The 20,242-nt window shown below is 41.5% G+C and overlaps 1 protein-coding gene across 1 annotated transcript in view; it reads right to left on the bottom strand.

The window, feature by feature from the left end:
- Positions 1–20,242, bottom strand: part of DMD (dystrophin) — a 1,998,908-nt gene that overhangs the window by 332,202 nt on the left and 1,646,464 nt on the right. Inside the window, exons 57-59 of the mRNA XM_049644567.1 lie at positions 19,544–19,700; positions 3,130–3,250; positions 2,241–2,509 (exon numbers count right to left, since the gene is read on the bottom strand). Of these exons, the coding sequence (XP_049500524.1) occupies positions 2,241–2,509; positions 3,130–3,250; positions 19,544–19,700 (547 nt within the window). The remainder of the gene's footprint in view (positions 1–2,240; positions 2,510–3,129; positions 3,251–19,543; positions 19,701–20,242) is intronic.

Raw genomic sequence — 20,242 nt, forward strand, 5'->3', positions numbered from 1 at the left:
TTAGGAAGCTCATTGCCTGTGGGAAATTTGAGTGTGACAATCGAAGCACGTGTGGTGATCTAAGAAGGCAGTGAACTGAGGGCCATTTCTTCCGCTCGGTAGGAGCTGGGGGTGGGAGACACTCCGGACAAACTACAAAGACAGACGCCATTTGAGCTGGGCATTGAGGGCTCAATAGAAGATCACCAGGCACATAAGGTGGAGGTAATCGAGGCCAAGAGAAGAGCATCTGCAAAGGCAGAGAGTGGTGAAGAAAGGTGGCATATTTGGGTAAAGGGGTGGTATGGTCAGAGTGAATGGAATGGCCAGGATGATGGGAGTCACAGTTGGGAATCTAAACCAGGGCTAGGAAGAAAAGGGCCGCCTGCCCTCTTCATTCATTGGGCTTCATTGTCAGGCAGGTAGGAGTTGGGACTGGAATCATAAGAGGGTGGATAAGGTAGAAATATCAGGAAAGAAACCGTTCATTCATTCACTCGTTCACCAAATATTTAAAATTCTTTATCACTCGTCGTGAGAAGCCCCGGGTGTTACACACAAGTGCTGAATGACTGTTCTGTACGCCAGAAACTATTATTACACTGCGTGTTAACTAAGCGGAAGTTAAATATGAACTTAAAAAAAGGGAAACGCAGTGTTCATGATACGTCAGGTACAGCGAATGGGATCCATAGATGTACAATACAATCATCTGAGTAACACACACTAGGGGCCAGAACACGACACTGGTTGAAAAGAGGAGAGAAAACAGAAAAGAGACATTCTGAGGTAGAATGAGCCGTCATGCGCAATCAGTCAAAATGGAGAAGGACTTAAGGAAGAAACTCAAGTTTCAAGCCTGAGCAACTTGTTGGATTAAGATCCATTCAGTGAAATAGGAAACACGGAGGAAAAGGCAGGTAAGAGGGGACCGCAGCAGGGGAATGGTCAAACACGAGACTGAATGAACTTGATTTCAGAACGGTTGCATTTTGATTCTAACGACATGTGGGTGAGGAGATCAGACAAGAGACCCAGACCGGAAATCTACATTTGTCGCTGTCATGCCACTTCGAATGGGGAGTATTTATACAATACACAGGGAACGGAGCTAAGGTTAGAAACTTGGGCACACGAACATCTGAAGAGTGGGCAGGGTTTCAGAACTGAGGGAAATAAAGGAAGAAGAAGAACGTATGAAACAATGTCATGAAAGCCAAAGGAGACGACACCTGCCGAGATGAGTCTGCTGGTGACCATGCCAAGTGCAGGTGAGAATTTCACTTCTTTTGAATTCGAACCTGGGAGGACTTTTGTTGGGTTTGACACTGGATGAGTAAATGAAATGTTTCAAGTTGGTTATGTTTTCAAGTTGGTTTTCATAACGATTTTCCTAAATATGTATCTTCTTTTCAATAAATATATTTATCATCTTGGTACCACAAGAGAATTTAACTTCGGCCTCATGGGCAGTATTCCAAATATATAATGATATTGCCCAATATCCGCGGTGGACTAATGTATAACGTATAATATACATTGCCTTCTAGGGGAAGGACAGCAGTAACAGCCTCAATGCACAGTACCGTAACTCACCCAAGTCATGTAATTTTGTTAGCAAAAAGGCCAAAGCCTAGACTCCCGGCTCTTGATGAAGTGTTCTATTTGTCTCTACTCTGATACTAAGTATCACAAAGAACACACACGCGTGCGCGCACATGCACGCAACTCAGGTCATTTTCGTACAAGCGCTTAAATTCATTCCCTAATAGCAAAATAAAGGGGATTGTTTCACCCTGTAACTTTTAAATATTTCATTCTACGTTATTAAAGACAGAGATGATCAGATCACCAATTCCTCCTAGAGAAAATACCACATGCAAGATGATTTTGAATTTGTGAAAGATCAACGGATTTCTAATGCATGAGGGCCCTATTTTAAACTTAGGGAGAAGAGGGTGCCCGGGTGGCTCAGTCGGTTGAACGTCCGACTACGGCTCAGGTCATGATCTCACAGTTCGTGAGTTCAAGCCTCGCGCCGGGCTCTGTGCTGACAGCTCGGCGCCTGGAGCCTGCTCCGGATTCTGTGTGTGTCTCCCTCTCTGCCCCTACCCTGCTCGCATTCTGTCTCTGTCTCTCTCAAAAATAAACATGAAAACATTTTTTTCTTAAACTTTGGGAGAAGAAAGCACCACACCCAAGTTCAGATTGGAACCTTTCAAGTCTCTCAAAGGGCCCCGAAGCAAAGGAATAGAAGGTACCTTGACTTTTTCGAGGTGATCTTGGAGAGAGTCAATGAGAAGGTCACCCACAGGCTGCCAGGAGCCCTTGATCACCTCAGCCTGACGCAGCTTGAGGTCAAGCTCATCGGTTGCTTCCTGAAGTTCCTGGAGTCTTTCGAGGGCCTCGTCTATTTTTCTCTGCCAGTCTGCAGAGTGCAGGTTCAGTTTTTCCCACTCGGTGTTGACCTCCTCAGCCTGCTTTCGCAGGAGCCGTGTAACATTCTGGGCTCTCTCCTCAGGAGGCAGCTCTAAATTGGTAACATGACAAGGTTTTAGGCCACAGTCCTTTTTTTTTTTTTTTAAAAAAAAACATTGTTGAAAAGGTCATACCGGAAGAAAGAAAGTACAGTGCAACAAGAGGGCAACCCATTGATTAATGGTTCTTTCGCACCTAGGCATAAATTCCGACAATGTCTGCGCATCTCAGGTCTGTCCTCCTCTGTTCTACCTTCTATCATTCAGATCATCCAAGATCCATTCAAGCCATTGAACAGAAACATGTTAGAATGCGCACCACAAGCTCTAATTTACTTCAGCCAGGCTCTTAAAAGGAAAATTAGGTTGTAGTCTTTATAACGATAGGATCCCTTCTCGCAGCAAATCTCTTTTGTTTCTTATTTTCTAAGTGTTTCAATAACTGATCACTAACGAGTCTCTCTTAATGTTTATTTATGAATGTGCAACCAGATTTATGCATGGTGGTTTAGGGTTCCTTTTTCTTTCCCAACATCTATGTTTAATTTGAATCGATTCTATTTAACTTAGAAAATATGAGCGCCATCCAGACCCTGGCAGCAAGAATGGATGGGTCGCTCTGTCACCACTGATCCTTCTATCAATATGTTATTACAGTTCCACATTCAATTACCTCTGGGCTCCTGGTAGAGTTTCTCTAGTCCTTCTAAAGGCTGCTCTGTCAGAAATATTCGTACAGTCTCAAGAGTACTCATGATTACAGGTTCTTTCGTTTTCAATTCTCTCTTGAAGGCCTGTGAAATGAGATGAAAAGAAATGCTTATTTGGCTTGTGGCATTCTTCTCAAAATTAATCCTGGTTGTTCAGAACTTGGTTATGAAATTCCCAGGTCAATTTCTATCTCCTTTATTTATAAACCGATTGTCACAAAATGATAAATGAGCCCGTATGGATCTTTCTGTTAATCAGGAAACCACTGTGTATATAAAACTATTCTGGAGAGCATGGGGGAACTTTCAAGATACGTTGATGCTTTTTCATTAAGATAAGAGTGATTTACTTGTACAACCTGAGCGCCAAACTTGAAATCTGAAGGCAAAGTTGAACGATACATATTACAAGATGCTCACGGGGATAATGAAGACTTCTGTATACCCGAAAGAATGGTTATTCTAGAGCATAGTAGGGGGCCTGAAGGGCTATTTGGAAGAACCTAGGTTGTACTGAAATACACAACCAATTCAATCCATAACCGTCAGTTAATTCTGTCAAAATGTCTGACAACTTATAAAGTGAAGTATTCACAGTAAAAACTCAGTCCTTTTGAAAAATACCCATTATTTAATGTGACTTCTTTGAGAATGGTAGAAATGCTTTGAGGTATACTGGACTTAGGAATTGAGGGAATAAGTTTCTATGAAAGAATAGGCCTAGAATAGGTCTCTTGGGATCATCTACGCTAGTTATCAATTTTAAACCCTAATCTGTAAGCTTCTTTGATACAGAGGATTAAAAGGAAAGCAAAATGCATAGTTTCTGTCTTCAGGAAGCTTCCGGATGAAAAGAGGGAGAACACCAACACACTAGAAACAGAGCAAAAACAATAAACTTCATACGCAATTGAGTGCCAACAGTGGTGAGACAGCGTATGAGGCTAGAATAAATTGACAGATACTTGGAAACCATCGAAGATAGCTACGGACCAGATTCTACCACCTTAGAAGTGAAGATGTTAATGAAAGTATTAAGTACCACATAAATGTTAATAGATCAGTGTAAACAGTAATAATAATTGCCCCGACATAGAGCTTATTTATTCAAATCCCTTCTCAATTCTGCCCTAGTTTTAGCAATGTTACCTATTGAATTTAGCCCTGTTCTGTTACTGAGAGAAAAATTAGCTGCATCTCCTTTGAACTCCAGATATATTGTGTTGTAGGAATGCTCCAGAACTGTATTATATGATACATGTATAGATAAAATCCTCATCATTCAAAAAAAATCCACGGGGCGCCTGGGTGGCTCAGTCGGTTGAGCGTCCGACTTTGGCTCAGGTCATGATCTCGCGGTTTGTGGGTTTGAGCCCCGCGTCGGGCTCTGTGCTGATGGCTCAGAGCCTGGATCCTGCTTGGGATTCTGTGTCTCCCTCTCTCTCTCTGCCTCTCCCCTGCCTGCTCTCTGTCTCTTAAAAATAAATAAATGTTAAAAAAAATTAAAAAAAGAAATCCCGAGTTTGACACTTGGCAAAATGATTTGTCTTCCATAGTTACTTAACAGTTAAGTGGAAAGAGGCAAGGTGCTTGGTTTTTTTTAATGTTTATTTATTTTAAGAGAGAGACAGATTGCTACTGGGGGAGAGGGGCAGAGACAGAGAGGGAGAGAGAATCTTAAGAAGGCTCCATGCTTAGTGCAGAGCCCGATGTGGGACTCGATCCCATGACTGTGACATCATGACTGGAGCCCAAATCAAGAGTCAGACGCTTAACTGACCAAGCCACCCAGGCGCCCCGAGGCAAGGTGTTTGAATTGAAATAATAAAGTTCTAGAAGTGAAATATTAGGATTCAGTCTTTGGATGGGGATGTAGTTTCGGTACAGTGAGATATTTTTGTCCGCTTGAAATAATACAGAGTAGGTATTATAATACGGAGTGGGTGGGTTATTTATTCTGCTTACGTGTAAGGCTGATTCTCCCTCTAATATCTCATTTGAAATCTGTGTGTGTGTGTGTGTGTGTGTGCATGCTCGCGTGTGTATGTGTATACAGTTCTTGTATTCTTATATTTTCTCATACATTTAATTTTCCCAACTTCAAAAAAATCATCATTTTTTTCTAGTCTCTCCATTTGGACTTGATAGGAGGCAATTAACTTTGACATTACTAATTATAAAATAATAATGGCTCCCTTTGTTGAACTACTGTGTGTCAGTAGTTGTATAAGAAATTAGAAACACCAAGTTGAATGCAAAACAACCCCTCCCATTTAGAAACTCGTATACAGGAGAAGAGTCAAACACAGAAATAATTTCAAAACGGTGTGGCAAGTGCTAGAGGTTTGCAGCGTGTGGGAAAGGAAATTGGGAAAGGCTCCCTAGAGAAGATAGTATTCATGAAGAATTCTAAAGCATGAATGTGCATTAGCCAGCGAAGTGCAGATTAGAGGAGGGAGAAGAAAACCAACGAAAATACATGTGTGAAGACATAAGATATAATACAGTATGGCATATATTATCCACATCTCAAGTTTTCTCAAGTAGGCCAGTTCTCTTTCTTTTTTCTTTCTTCTTTCTTTCTTTCTTTCTTTCTTCTTCTTCTTTTTCTTTTTTTTATTTGAGAGCGTGAGAGAGCGAGCAGGGGAGGGTCAGTGGAAGAAGGAGAGAGAGAATCTCAAGCAGGCTCCACGCCCAGCATGGACCCCGACATAGGGCTCAATCTCATGATGTGAGCCGAAATAAAGAGTCGGATACTTAACTGACCGAGCTACCCAGGTGCCCCCAGGAGATCAGGGGGCTTTGAGAGGATTGAAGCAGGAGAGTGGTGTGGGCATGTGTGTGTTTCAAATAGATGTCCCTGACATAAATACAGAGTATGTCTTTGAGAAGGGCAGAAATGGAATTAGACCAGTTAGGAGGCAACTGGAAGAATTTAGTGAAAGATTATGAGGATCTGATCCAGGGCAGTGGAACCCACCCCCCACCCCCCGCTAAAAAAAAAAGGATAGAGTAGGGAAATGTTAGAGTGTAGAGGTGTGGGAATCTGGTGACTGAATAGATGCCAGTGATAAGAGAGAGGAAGAAGCAAGGAAGACTTCTAGCTTCTAGGTTGGGTAGATGAGTGAATTCTGGGTGCAATTAGACCGCATTCGAGGAAATAAAGCCTCCTGCATTTCTCAGCACACCTATAAAAAGCTCTGGCTCCGAGAACCTTCCCATGGGAACTGATCCGCAGTCATTCGTCTAGTCAATTTCTCTCATCCAAGGGGATCAAACTGTTAGAGCCCAGAGGAAGTTCCCAGGTTAAGTTCCAAGTTGTCAGCAAGACTGGGGTGGCTCTCTCTTTAGGTCTTTACAGGTTGGGAAAAAAGCCCAGACCTCGGTGACATTTCCAGTTTGTAAAATCCAAGCTACATAGGGCTATCTGGCTTTTAGAAAGGTTAGAGTTAGGACTCAGGCCCTTTATGTTTCCAAGGAGACCCTATCGGGAGGAGAAGGGGATCCTTTCTGAAGGAGGAGGCTTCCTTCCCCTTTATAATAGAAAAATCCTTTCTCCTTGTCTCTGGCCTAGGGAATATGTAGCCAGTCATGTGGGAAAATTTTCCGTGGCTCTCACCACTGGCTCTTACTTTACCAGGAGTAAGACTTGGGGTAAAGGCCGTGAGAAGGGGTGAGACGGTGATGATATTCCCTGTTAGGTAATTCAAAGAAATCAGTCTCTGATCCAGGATACTTCATATGCACATTCGGGATAAAATTAATAAAGATGAATATTAAAAACTCAACACGAGTATGAGGGGGGAATCTGTCTCGTGATACGCTCAGCTTGGAGAGGTATCATTCCTTCCAGAAGGACAGAAATATCAAAGTCTGATGTTCAGGGAGAAGAAAAGGAGATTTAGGAGTCATTTTCTCAGCTAACATCCATTGAGTGCCTATGATTATGCATAGAGATGAGGATTAAAATGACAGAGTACACGAGATTGCTCAGGCAGTAGAGTATATTCTAGAGAATATACAAAATGTACGGGCAGACAGGGGAAATAGATCCCACGAGAGGCCAAAAAGGAGTGGGACGAATAGGTGGAAAGCGTGGGGGAAATGAGAAGCGTAGAACTATCGAAGAGAGAGGAAGAAAGTGACACAGAGAGTCCAATCACGGCCCTCAGATATAAAGCCAGGGCAGCACTAAGACGTGTTCGTAGGGCTTGGTGAGAGCAATTTCAGCGGAGGGCAGTAGCCTCAGAAGTCGGCTTAGTTGAGGAGTGAGCGGGAGAAGAAGGGGTAATGAGAGATGAGAAAAATTCGATGAGAACGGTGCAGTATACATTTTTTTTCTGACAAAGAGGAAAGGAAGATAGGAAGAGGACAGGTCAGATTACAATGTAAGAGGACGGTCCGTTGCTTTTAGAAGTCGTTGTCTGAAATTAAGAAAAGAAAGTGGAGGGAAGAGAAGGTTATGTGCTGTATCGTTAGAATTGGGGAAGATTTCGACCAAATATAAGAAAGGTTAAAAACCCCAGAAAAAAGGAAGAAACAGTTGGTTCGAGAAAATCAGAAGACAAAGAAAATGGTAATATTTCTCACTATGCGGAAAAAAACCATAAATAGGAATCTGTCATTTGAAGCGTGGGGATAACGGAAGGTCTTGTTCCATTTGTTCATTGAAAAGATTTTGAGCACCTGTACTTACGAGACACTGTTCTAGGCAATAAGCATCAGGGGCCCTCATAGCGTGGAGTTTAAAAGAGATAGGGGCGCCTGGGTGGCGCAGTTGGTTAAGCGTCCGACTTCAGCCAGGTCACGATCTCGCGGTTCGTGAGTTCGAGCCCCGCGTCGGGCTCTGGGCTGATGGCTCGGAGCCTGGAGCCTGTTTCCGATTCTGTGTCTCCCTCTCTCTCTGCCCCTCCCCCGTTCATGCTCTGTCTCTCTCTGTCCCAAAAATAAATAAAAAACGTTGAAAAAAAAAATTAAAAAAAAAAAAAAGAGATAGGCGTATGTAGCCAATGCAAAAACAAAGACAACAAGGACAGAAACTCGGGAAGAGTCTGCATTACAATAATGACAAATCAATTCTTCAACATCTAATCGACTTACCATAAACTGCATAAGAGTTCACTGCATTTTAAGAGGAAGGAAGATGGAAACATTTTAAAACAAAAACAAGAACATTCAATGTCAGGGGACTTAACTCTTTGATAACCGCCTTGCCTGTCAAAGGTATTTGACAGGCTATTTGACGCTATTTGAGCGACGTTTGGGGAAATATACACTCCTATGCTATAGTGATTTTGTCTCATAGGCTATGTTTAATGTTTTAAATCAGACAAGGAGGTTCCTTCGTGTGCCCATGTGAGAAAGGTATCAGATATAGAGCCCTTCCTCCCGACACATACAGAATAACCTTTACATTAGTTAGATGTTAATATTCAGATGTTAAGATATCTACTTCCGGAATCCTTTGAACAGATCAAATTATTTTCTTTAAAACTCATCCTCTTCCCCACAGCCTCCTTTTTACCTTTCCAAAGATAGCCAGGCCCAAGGGCCTAAAACAGTGATATGGAAGGAACCAGAAGCAACTACTAAGACCTAGAACACCTCTGAGAAAAGAAAGTAGCATTCCGTCTTACAAATGAAGAAAAATAGGCATATTAAATTGACCTTTCTCCTTCAGCTCCTAAGTTTCACAGAATAATTTATATGAAGCATGCACTACACAAGCGGGACATGCCAAGGTAAATCCATTTATTTTAAGGTGAGATGATCTGATAGTTAACATTTATTTATGACTTTTGATGTTTATTTATTTAAGCAGTCTCTACACCCACTGTGGGGCTGAAGCTCACAACCCCAAGATCAAGGGCCACGTGCTTTACCCACTGAGCCAGCCAGGTGCCCCTGAGGGATAGTATTTATCTATCACAAATACTGACCAACTGACTGACTGACTGTAGGCTGGCTAATTAGCTAATTAAAAATATTTATTTTGAATCCATTATGTATAGGAGAGGGAAGATGTAGGAACATGATCTTTGTCCTGAAGGAGTCAATAGTTTGGCTGAATAGATATGTTTGTGGTGATACTTTTATACTCTGAATGTTTTACCAATGCAGAGCAAAGTACAGATAAGTTGGGATTTGCCTAAGGCCAGCAGTTCATTAGTCACTTAGAATCCAAATCCTGAAATTCTTAAGCCAGGCTGAAGGTGAGTGACGGCAAAAAATAAAAGATCCCTGAATTACAATAATTTGGAAGCCGCATAAGCGCAAAATCCTAATGGCCATGAAGCAAGTCAGAAATTTAAAAACAACAACAACAAAAAAAAAAACCACCTGAAAGTAATAGAGAAGAACCGAGTCACTGATTATTTGATTTTTGTTTCCCCCGGCCTCTCGTCCTTACGGGGCAAAAAACCAAATAGGGTGAATCTGACCGCCAATACCTATTAATACCATGCAGAGAAGCAGCTTAGAACCACGTGCAGAGAGGAGGATGAAGAGTGTGAGACACTGACGTGCTTGAAGGACCTCAGGGAAGAGAGGGGCGGGATGAGAGCTCTGGGCACAGGGACTGACATTTTTGAGAGAAAAGCGATAATGCTTTCGCCTAGACACGGTGGTCCTATCGCTATGGATGTGAGCAAAAACCCCCGCTTGTCCAAACACAGATCTCTTTCAACCATGTGCGGTTTCCATGGAGCTGAATTTTATCTAAATTCCCACTGAGGTGGCAAGTCTATATTTGTGTTACTCCGACTGAAATCGCATGGAATGACTGTACGTTTTCACACTTGTCAGCAGAACTTGACAGAATCACCCTGCGAGGCAGGCGGAGGTGGTGGTGAAAAGGATGTTCAAGTCTGGGATGGGCCGAAGCTGGGCTGGGTGATCTAGAACCAGGCCTAAGATCTCCCTGAGCCCCGGCGTCCTCGTTTGTAAAAATGCGGGGGGTTTGCTACACACCTTACCTGAGTTCTCGCATCCAGTTGGAATGTTCCATAATCAAAGTGTTTAGGTTGTTTAGGTCATTAATTGGCCATAAGCCTGTTACATGGTGGCAATTTGAGACGATCTCTTCTAGACACCATTCCTAATGATAAAAATTATAGCCATGGCTTGGCACATAGTGGATAATAAATTTTGTTGACCACATAACAGAACACCCAGTTCGAAAACCAGAGTGTGTTATGTGGAGGCCAGTTTGATTTAGATGCAGAACATGCTTGAGGGTGAAAGCCTGGGCTCATGAATTATTAGCGAAAACATTAAATGCTGTCGATTGGGAAAAATGGAGAGCTCTTATTCTGGGCCTTTCCTTATGTGCCAGATCCAAGGCTGAATGTAACCGTTGAGCTGTTGAGTGGATTTTCCTCAAGAGGAGGCCCTCTTTGCTCTGCCTTCTTAATCCTAGAGATTCCCTCCCTGAAGGAGACGTTCATGCCCCACATTAGAAGGAGATGTTCATGCTCACACATTCAGAAGTTAGAGCTGCTTGGTTGGGCCTTTTCGTCCAGTGTGAAGCATTAGGTAAGGGATGAGCGAACACTAGACAGACCCTAAAATTTGGAGCGATCTAATGGTGCCACACAGACAACAAGTGGTTCCTGAACGGGCACAGGACAAGGACATTAACACAGCCATATCTACAAAGTGATCAGTGTTTTAGTTTTGCCACCCGATATTATCAGGCTAGTTTCCACATTGTTTCTGCTTTTTCTATGTGCCTCTCATACTGTTTTGACTTCTGAAAAGAAAGTGGAATACATTCTGTCACCACAGTGACACTCCTCACGTAGACAGTGAGTACTGAGTCTCAAACACCTCACCAGTGTCTTATTTACTGAATGCTGACGTAGGGAGCATCAATGCCCAATGAACTTGAAACCAAGATGTGGGGAAGGGGCGTGATCCAGAAATGTGGTTAACTGGAGTGGCAAGAATTTTGCCTCTAAGAATCCAAGGCAAATTCATGGGGATTCATGGAAGGCAGAAATCGGAAAGGAGCAGGAAGAGAAGAACAACAAGAAAACAAAAAGACAGAGGATTCCCTTCATTTTCATCGGAAATGGCTGGTATTAGAGAAGTTCTACAAATGGAGTGTATGGAATACAAAGGAAAAGGTCCAATCATCCCGATATTTTAAAATTGCACTAACAATGCTCAATACGAGATATAGCTCCTTAAGAAAGTTTTAAGTTGGTTCAACCCTCTACCCACAGTAGTGTTAACTCTAGGCACTAGGTCGTACAGCGGGTCCCTAGAACGTATTCCTTCTGCACAACTGAAACTTCCCATTTCATCCTGTCCCCAGCTTTTCACAACCTCCTTTCCAATTTCTACTTCTAAGAGTTTGACTACATAATCATCATTAAGTAAGATGGAAAAAAGGTCCATTTTTGTTTCCACTCCATTCCTGAATGAAAGCGAAGATAATGCATCACGGTATCAGCTACATCTCGGCTGTTGTTTCTGATAGTCAACAACAGGAACAACCGTCTTTCAAAAGCGAGACTGAATCAGTTTCAAGCAGAGTCGAAAAATAAATGGCCACACGTCAAGCCTGAAATGATTAAAAAAAAAATCTAATTGTATTCAATGAGAAAACATTTTGGAGTGTTTAGGGGGGGACATGTGCTTAATCAACACCTTGTTGAGATTTATTTCTTTGGAAGCCTTTTCAAGTAAAAGTTGTGCTCTCTGAGATCAAGGGCATGGGCTAGAATAGAGTCCAGCCTGCTTGCAGATCTGTGATACTATGGAGGAACAGTTTAGTGCCCACGCAGCATCTTGAACAGCTGTTTGACTCTAAATCCTAGGCCTGGGCTGCTTCCAACAACCACTGGGGAAGTCACTTCCTATTGACGATGATGTTGTTAAGTTCCGAGCTGACCTTGAGAAATCACAGGTGAAAGCTCAAACTATTCCCATGGTCATTTAGAGAATTAGGTCTCAGGTTATTGAACCTAAACCCTAAGTTTTGGAAATTCCTTCTGTAGCAATAGTACAGCTGAATTGATTATCAGGAGACCCCGTGACAAATTAACTTATATCCATTCCCAGGAGGCTCCGCCAGAATCGGAGATTGTCAAGGGTAAGTGGTGAATAATTTCTGAATCGTACCATTTGTCTCTATCGATATAATCTAAATATGGAAGACTTGTTTTGCTCCACATACACGGCCTCATCCGTGATCATTTCAAAGTCTTTCCCACCTCCATAAATGGTCTCATCCTTTCTCCACTTGTTCAAATCAGACACTTCAGAGATATCCTTGACTCTTCACTTCCTCTCACATTCCACATCCCATGTATCTGAGGGTTTGTCAGCTCTACCCTCAAAATGTATCTTGGGTCAAATAATTTGTCATCATGTCTATCCTTTCCACTCTCGGCCAAGTCATTCTTATCTCCCGCCCAAATGACTTCACCGCCCTCCTAACTTTCTCCCTGCTTTCACTTTTGCTCCTCCCACTGTCCATTCTCCATAGAGCAGCCAGAGTCAACTTCTGGACACCCAAAACCAGTTCACGTCATCCCTGATTATGGTCCCCCAGTGGCGTCTCCTTACGCACAAAATAAAATCTACTCCAAATGGTGGCCTGCAACATGAATGCTTATCTGGCCTTCGGCACTCTCTACAACCTACCGTTAGCCCATCCGGTTGTTCCTTGAGCGCACAAAACCTGTTCTTACCTCTAGGCTTCTGCATTCATGGCTTCTTCTGCCTAAAACATTCTTCACTCAAGGTCTTTGCTCGGCTCACTCAGACCTTTGGAGGAAAAGCACCTCTGCAGGTGGGCCACTACCTCTCATTCTTTCTCTGGTCCTGTTTCGTTTACTTTCTCTTGCTAGCACTGATTTGAAAGGAGCCTACATGTTAATTTACTGGTTTACTACATGTTGTGCTCAGTAAAACCTGAAGGTCCGCGGGGGCAGAGTCTCGTTGCGTTCACTCCTTTATCCTCAGCCCTGGCACAGGGTAGGTCCTCCATAAATAACCACCGAGAGAATCAATAAATCCTGGGAGTCTGAGTTATGGCACAGTTTTCCCTAAAATGCTTTCTTTGGGAAAAGGAAGGACACAGAAAAAGAGCAGGGGTTCATTTGAAAGTAAATGAATGTGTCAAAGCACTCTATAAAGGCAACATCCTACGCAAATATCATGTGAAGGGTGTTTTTCCAGATATCAGAATATTTTGACATGGTTCGAAAGAGGACTTTGGTAGGGAAGTCAATTTGTAAATTATTCATATTTTATTTTGTTAGGATCATTAAAGAAAAGTGGCAAATCCTAGATGGCTCCGTTCTCAAGTTTTGATGATGTAGCTAGTTTTCAGAAGACTCCCTCAAATGCCTAGAAATGTCGTTCTAAAAATAATTTTAAAATCTTTTCTATTCAGCATTCCTAAATAGGACTGCATAAAATATCAAACTTACACAAAAGTAGCTTACTCCATTAGGGATACAGAATAGGTCCAAAAGAGGTCTATTTCCAAAGTAATATCCAGATTTCTAATTGTTTTCTTGATTTAGCTGAATGTCTTGTTTTGAAGAAATTTGGAATTTTGACTTAAATTGTGAACTTTATTAGTAAAAGGTTACTTGTGAAATGTTTTATTATCTTAACATCCGTAGGCCCTGCAGCCACGTTCTTCTTATCCCCACCTGATATCGTCGAGTTATATTTCCTGGTCTTTTTCTTTTTAAGTCTTGCTATGAGTTTATCGCTTTTATTGGCCTGTTTAAAGAATAAGCTTTTGGCCTTGTTGAGTAAAAAAAAAAAACCAAAAAAACAAAAAAACAAACAAACCAAAAAAAGATGTCTAGTTGTCTGTTTCTTCCAATACAGAGTGGCAGACAGTGGAGAGGAGAAATAACAGTGAATTTGCAGGCGAACCAAACTTGTTCAGAAACTCTAAGAGGCCAGGTCATTGAATGTTGGAATGAATTACCCTATCACAACCTTTTTTTGTTGTTTTTCAGAGGTGCTAGGGAACAATGCGTTTTGTTCTTTTTTTGACACAGAGCTGACTTGAATCTTAACATTCACAAATGGCACCCGAAGACATAATCTATTTCTGTGGAAAGAAAACACAGCGAACTCATCAAGCTAACACAGCTACGAAAATGTACCCAAAGGAAGCAGGCTAGCATTGATGACAGAATTAGCTTAAATAAATGTATAATCAACAACGTGATTCCAGGATAATTTTATCGAATTTCTAAACCTCTCCCTCACTTTGTGGTGACTTCTGAGGAAATCGAACATGCATAATATATGACCTGACAAATGAACAAGTAAACTACTTTATTCCAGCCTTTTCATTCGTCAACAGCATCCACACAATAATGGCTTTCTGTCCACTGGTTTAATAATGTATGTATTGATTCCTTCCATCTAAATCTTAACCAGAAAATCTTAGAAAGCTTTGAAGGTGTCCTTAACGGTCTCAAGGGAAGGAATTATAGAGATTTTTAAAGTGAAAGATGAAAGCCTAATGACAAACAATTTCATTACTACAGATGCAAACAAAAAGTCATTATGTATAGTGTTCTTATAATCAAGACCTAATCTCCGTTTGGATTTGGGGTAGGAGGAAGGGAGTTGAAGAAGCCACTGGTTTATCGCAGTTCTCCTTAGAAATTTCCCACTATGATGGGCTCCTTTAAAACTCTCTCTACGTTAATCACAGAAGTAGACAAGTAATAAATATCACTTTAGTGACCGCTCAAGTAAAACAAAGGAAGTCAGTTTTAAAAATATATCTGGACCAGAATAATACACACTAATTGAAAACGAGTCAGTCTAGCGAGGCAAGTAATGAGGGGCCGTAAAAGCCTGGATAATGTATTCAAAAGATATAAAAATCGGTACGTTTATATTTGCGAAGGCATATTTGAGCTTTAATTATTTATAACATATGGAGCATTATTTTATTAATCAGGTTCGAGAGCCATTCCAGCTGCAGTTTGTTATGCCGCCTGGCTGGTTTGGGGAACACAGATCCACTCCCATGAGGGTGAACATTGTTTTGGGGGGGTAAGACTGCAGTCCCTTACTACCTGTGTGGAATGTCTTGGAATTTTCCCTATAAGAAAAACATGAACTCTCCATCACAGTGATTGAGAATGACTATAGGTTTTTGCCTTAAGAGTACAAGACATACGATGCTGTGCTATCAGATTTTATCATTAATCTGCAACGATACACAAAGAAAATGTAAATTGCCTCTTCCGTAAACATCCTGATTTATATAAAAGAGAAGTGAAAAATATTTTCCTATAGTTTCGACTTCTGACATTGTAATGGGATTTGTATTCCCATAAGAAGCGACAACCCGAGGCATTAATAATTTACAATTGATGGTAAGCAGGGGATTTGAAAAAAAGTGACACACCAAATACGTGGGGAACAAGTTTATGATGGCAAGTGACCCATCTTGATACTAAACAGTCTATATCAACAACATTTGAATCAAGAAACCCATAAAGAGCAAGACGATTTATAATCCTGGAAATGTGGCAAAGTAAAACAAGTCTACAAATACAAAATCCATCAAAGACTAGATCTTGACAGTTTTGTACTGATTATATTTCCTTTCTCTCTTGCTAAGTAAGTTCAGGAGATCTGATAAAGAGACACAGTTTCAAGGATTTTCCTTTTTTCTTTTTGCCAACAGGCACCAGGAGCATTACTAACTAGACAGGCATTCCATTGCTACTATAAAAGGGCTACTGCATAAATGTGACAAAACTCTGAGTAAACAGGGTGCTAAATGGTTCTCTCATCAACACTTAGGAGTGATGATGTTCTTTGAGGGAGGAGAGTGTTTTGTGACAAGAATGTTTCTTAAGGATACAAAGAGAAGCTCGTGAAAACATTGGGCCAGACCACAAGTAAAAATAGTGGGCATCAAAGTAGCTCTACACAGTACAAATGGACGCTGAATTGGGAATAAACAGAAAAATCGTGCAGTTAGGAAGGAACATCACTCGTTATTCTTCTTTCCCTGCCCTTGGTCTCAGTAAACTAAAGAAGAATGAATAAGGTTAAGATTAGATCACTGATTGGTTTGTTTCCCTTCCTCCTTCCCTTCTTCCTTTTCTTCCTCAATTCCTTTGTTTCTTTACCTGTTTTGTGTCTACTCTGTACTAGGCACTTTATAAAGTGCTGGGCATAAAAATGACAACCCTCTCCCCAAAAGAAGGCTTCTTGGAGCACACGGTTTAGTGACAGTGATTGACATTAATCAAAAAATTACACATATACGTGATGACAAAGAATGTTAAGTTGCTGAAGGAAAAGTAGACTGTGTATGAGAGCACGTAGAAGAAGATCTGGTCAAATGTGGGCAACGTGGAAAAGCTTGCTCGATGTCTGAGCCAAGACGTAAAGGATTATCAGATGTTAACCAGGAAATTATGAAGGCGTGGGGGTAGGTAGGAGGGGCTTCAGAGGATCAACATGTTCAAAGCACCACCTGAGAGTAACATGGAATACTGTAGAAACCAAAAGAACATGGTGTATGGCTAGGGTCCAGAGGGCAAGAGAAAGAGCAGTAAGAAAAGAGAAGGTGGGGGCCTTGTTGAGGATTTTGGTCCTTCCCCAGTGGCACTGAGAAGCCACTAAAGAGTGTTAAGATGAGGACTGACATGATTCAGCGTATGTTTTTACATAAATCGCTCTGGCTGAAATGTAAAGACTGCATTGTAGGGTGGCCAGAGTAGATGCAGAAACATTAGGAGATATGGTCTTCTGTAACTATGGTGATGACTGCAGTAGAAAGAGCCAAGAAATACTTGGGAGGTAAACTGACTCAGTGATGTATTGGGCTGGTCAATGGAACACTTGGTTTGTCATCCTGAAAAGGTGACTGTAGTGGTCTTCTCTGTCGTTGTTTGGACAGGAGAAAGTATTTAGTTAGATCCTTCAAGTTTGGGGGTTTTGCAGATGGCACCCACAAAAAGATAATAAAGCACAGGATCTTATCATCTTGGGGAAGAGTTATTAAAATGTCTTATGATTGAATCTAAGTTAGATTCGGAGGGAGGTGAAGAGAGAGGAGTAGTGGAACGCATGTATAGAACACAGAGTTATCAACGGGCTGGAAGTCCCGAGAAGTTAAAGAAAGGTGACAGATGGGTATCTGAACAAGCACACTAGCCAAGTGGGGATTAATTCACTTCCGTCTGGTGCACGTTACCCATAACTCTAGCATCGCTGTCTCCCCAAAGCGTGTTACTGGTCATGAGATTTCGGCGTAAGAGGACTGAGCGTGAGTACTAACATTTCACCACTGTTAGCAAGTCATTAAAGCCAATAACCTGGGACACTGAGGAAGTATTTATAATAAGATGCTGGCTAGTAGGCACTGTGGAAACTTGGATCACATTCTTCATCTCATAGCTGAAGAACAAAGTAACAATCTCAATCTAACTTACAGAGGAATGTGACTAGAGTCTGTCCTGACTGCTAGTGCACTTGTCCGATGATTCAACTTTGGTTTCTAGAAGTAGACTGGAATTAGACCTTTGGTAGAAATTCTGTCTCGTTTCTTTATATCGTATAAATGCATTCGATTTAAAATGCCCGTCTGTCTCAATGAACGCTCTTCTACGCACACACCAGCGTGCTTGGACTATTTATTCAAAGGCAGAACATTTTGAAAAACGTCACTATTGTATCTCACTCTACCACAAAGCTAATTTAGTGTTCTGGATCTTAGGAAGGGGAATTGCTAAAGGAGAAACTGTCAGTTTCCTTGGCAATTTTTTTTGGCAAAGACTCCTGGATCTCCCCTCATGTCTTCTTCCCTTTGAGCAATCGTCTATATCCTCTTCTCTGGAATAATAGAAATCCTCGACTTTTCTTGAAGATGCTACCTTTGGCTATGTCTCCACAGAGATCTTTCTTTAAAGTGTTGAACATACACAAGTGACACCATTTAATCAAGCTTTGGTTGTCGGGTAGTCATTTACTTGGTTTGTTATTCATTTCTGTTCTTGTGCCTTTTATTCTCCTTTCAAATACACTTCTCAGCATCCAGTGTATGCCAGACACTTTCCTAGCTACTAGGGTCTTGGAGGTGAGCAAGACCAAATCTCTGACTTCCCCACTCAGAGCCTAATAGAGAAAACAGAAATATGACAAAGAGCAAAAGAAAACAAAAACAGTGAGAAACAACCAATCACTGTTGGAGGATGCTAGTGAATGAATAACTTGTTATTCTGAAGGCTGGTAAAGTATCCTGCCTCTCGTATATGAACTGCATACTGCGTGCCCAAAGAGTAGATGAATGAACCCCCCCCCCCCCCCGTAGGAGTATTCTGGCTAATAAACAAAGAAGAAATGATAGAAATAGGTAATTATCACATTCCAACCCCAGCCACTGGTCATGGACAGCTGCCCAAATCACACACACAAAAGAGAAAACAAGACCTTACATACCTCCTGATGATGGAGGAGTACACTACCGTCTCTGAAGCAGTCTTCCCAAAAGTGTCAAGCCTGAATAGGATCAAGCCTACTGAACTGCACTGTTCAATATGGTGGCCACTAGGCGATCAAGCCCATTGAACTGTACTTACTGTTCAATATGGTAGCCACTGGGCACAACCGGCTACTGTGTGCTCGAAAGGTAGCTAGTGTGAATCGAGGTGTGCTGCAAGTGTACATTTTTATGTTGTCTGTTGACATAGCCATATTTATTGTTGGGTAGTTATGCAAGGTGCAACCATTAGAGCAAACTGGGTGAAGCGTAGAGGGAAACTGTACTATTTTTGTCACTCACTGGGAATCTATAGTTATTTCAAAAATAAAAGTTTTAAAAAATGTGTTTCAGAGGCAAATTGGCCACAGGCAATGTGTGAAGCTTATTTTAATTCTTACTGAAACAAAAAACATGTTAAAACATTTGAGACACATATATGTTAAGAGTGGAAATTTGAATAAAGCCCGATAGTCATTAGAATAAAATTTAAAACGCATTATAGTAGCAATGTGGTCACATTTAAAGAGTGGAAACTTATCTTCGGAGATACTTTCTCAGTTGTTTATGAGTTAAACGATCCATGCTTGATATTTATCTCAAAATAATAGAGAACCGGTAGAGGTCTAGAAGAAGTAAGATCGGGTATGAGCTGATAACTATTTGAAGTCATCGCTAACAGAGATGGGCAATTTCTTAAAGGATATCGTTGATGTGGGCGCTTTTGACATTTAAAATAATAATGGCTTGGATTATTTATAATTGACTCCTGGATCGGCAGAGTGAAAACAATTTCTGGTCAGCTCGGTTTCAACCCAAACTCATTTTAAGAGAGTCCCCGAATGCTCACTCTGTGCAAGGCACTAGTCTTAAAAATGTCCTACCCTGTGTACATCGTTCTGCTTCTGAACTGCTGGAAAATCGCCTCCCATCGGTGCCTGCCGGCTTAACTCGTCATCTTTCAGCTGTAGCCACACCAGAAGCTCCTGAAGAGAGAGGTGCAGACGCTTCCACTGGTCAGAACTGGCTTCCAAATGAGACCTGAAGAACAGCAGGAACAAAGTAGGTCAAAATATCTAGAATGGTAACGAACGATTTCAATAATCCCATTAAAGGCACAGTGGTTTGGTGAGTTCCGTAGTACATAAACCCACTGTGAACCATACAGCAGTCCTCAATAAAAATCTAGCTCTGTGCTCTTGCGAGCCATAATGGGGGCATTTTGAGGGCAATTTTGAGGGAGGACAGTGTTTAGCTGTACATTTATTGCCACATGCAGAATGCTGAGACTTTCGGCATGAAATATACACCGGAATGGATTGCTTTTCCACAGCGTTGCAGTCAATGATTCTTAATGTTTCTGGTAGAAAAAATTTTGCTCCCAGTGACTAATATAAACCACTCGGTTTTCAAGTGACTCATGCTAGTACTGGAATTCTTTCGGCTTTGAGAAATGGAAAGGTCTCTCCCCACATTTTGACTTTTCCATTTCTACACCCTAGGCAGCCTCTTCCATTGACTCCTTCCATCTGGCATCTGTTCCTTTCTGCTCCTCTTCCCATATGCTTCTCCTTTTCCTCCAC

Source organism: Panthera uncia, chromosome X, assembly GCF_023721935.1.
Source record: "Panthera uncia isolate 11264 chromosome X, Puncia_PCG_1.0, whole genome shotgun sequence".
NCBI lineage: Eukaryota > Metazoa > Chordata > Mammalia > Carnivora > Felidae > Panthera > Panthera uncia.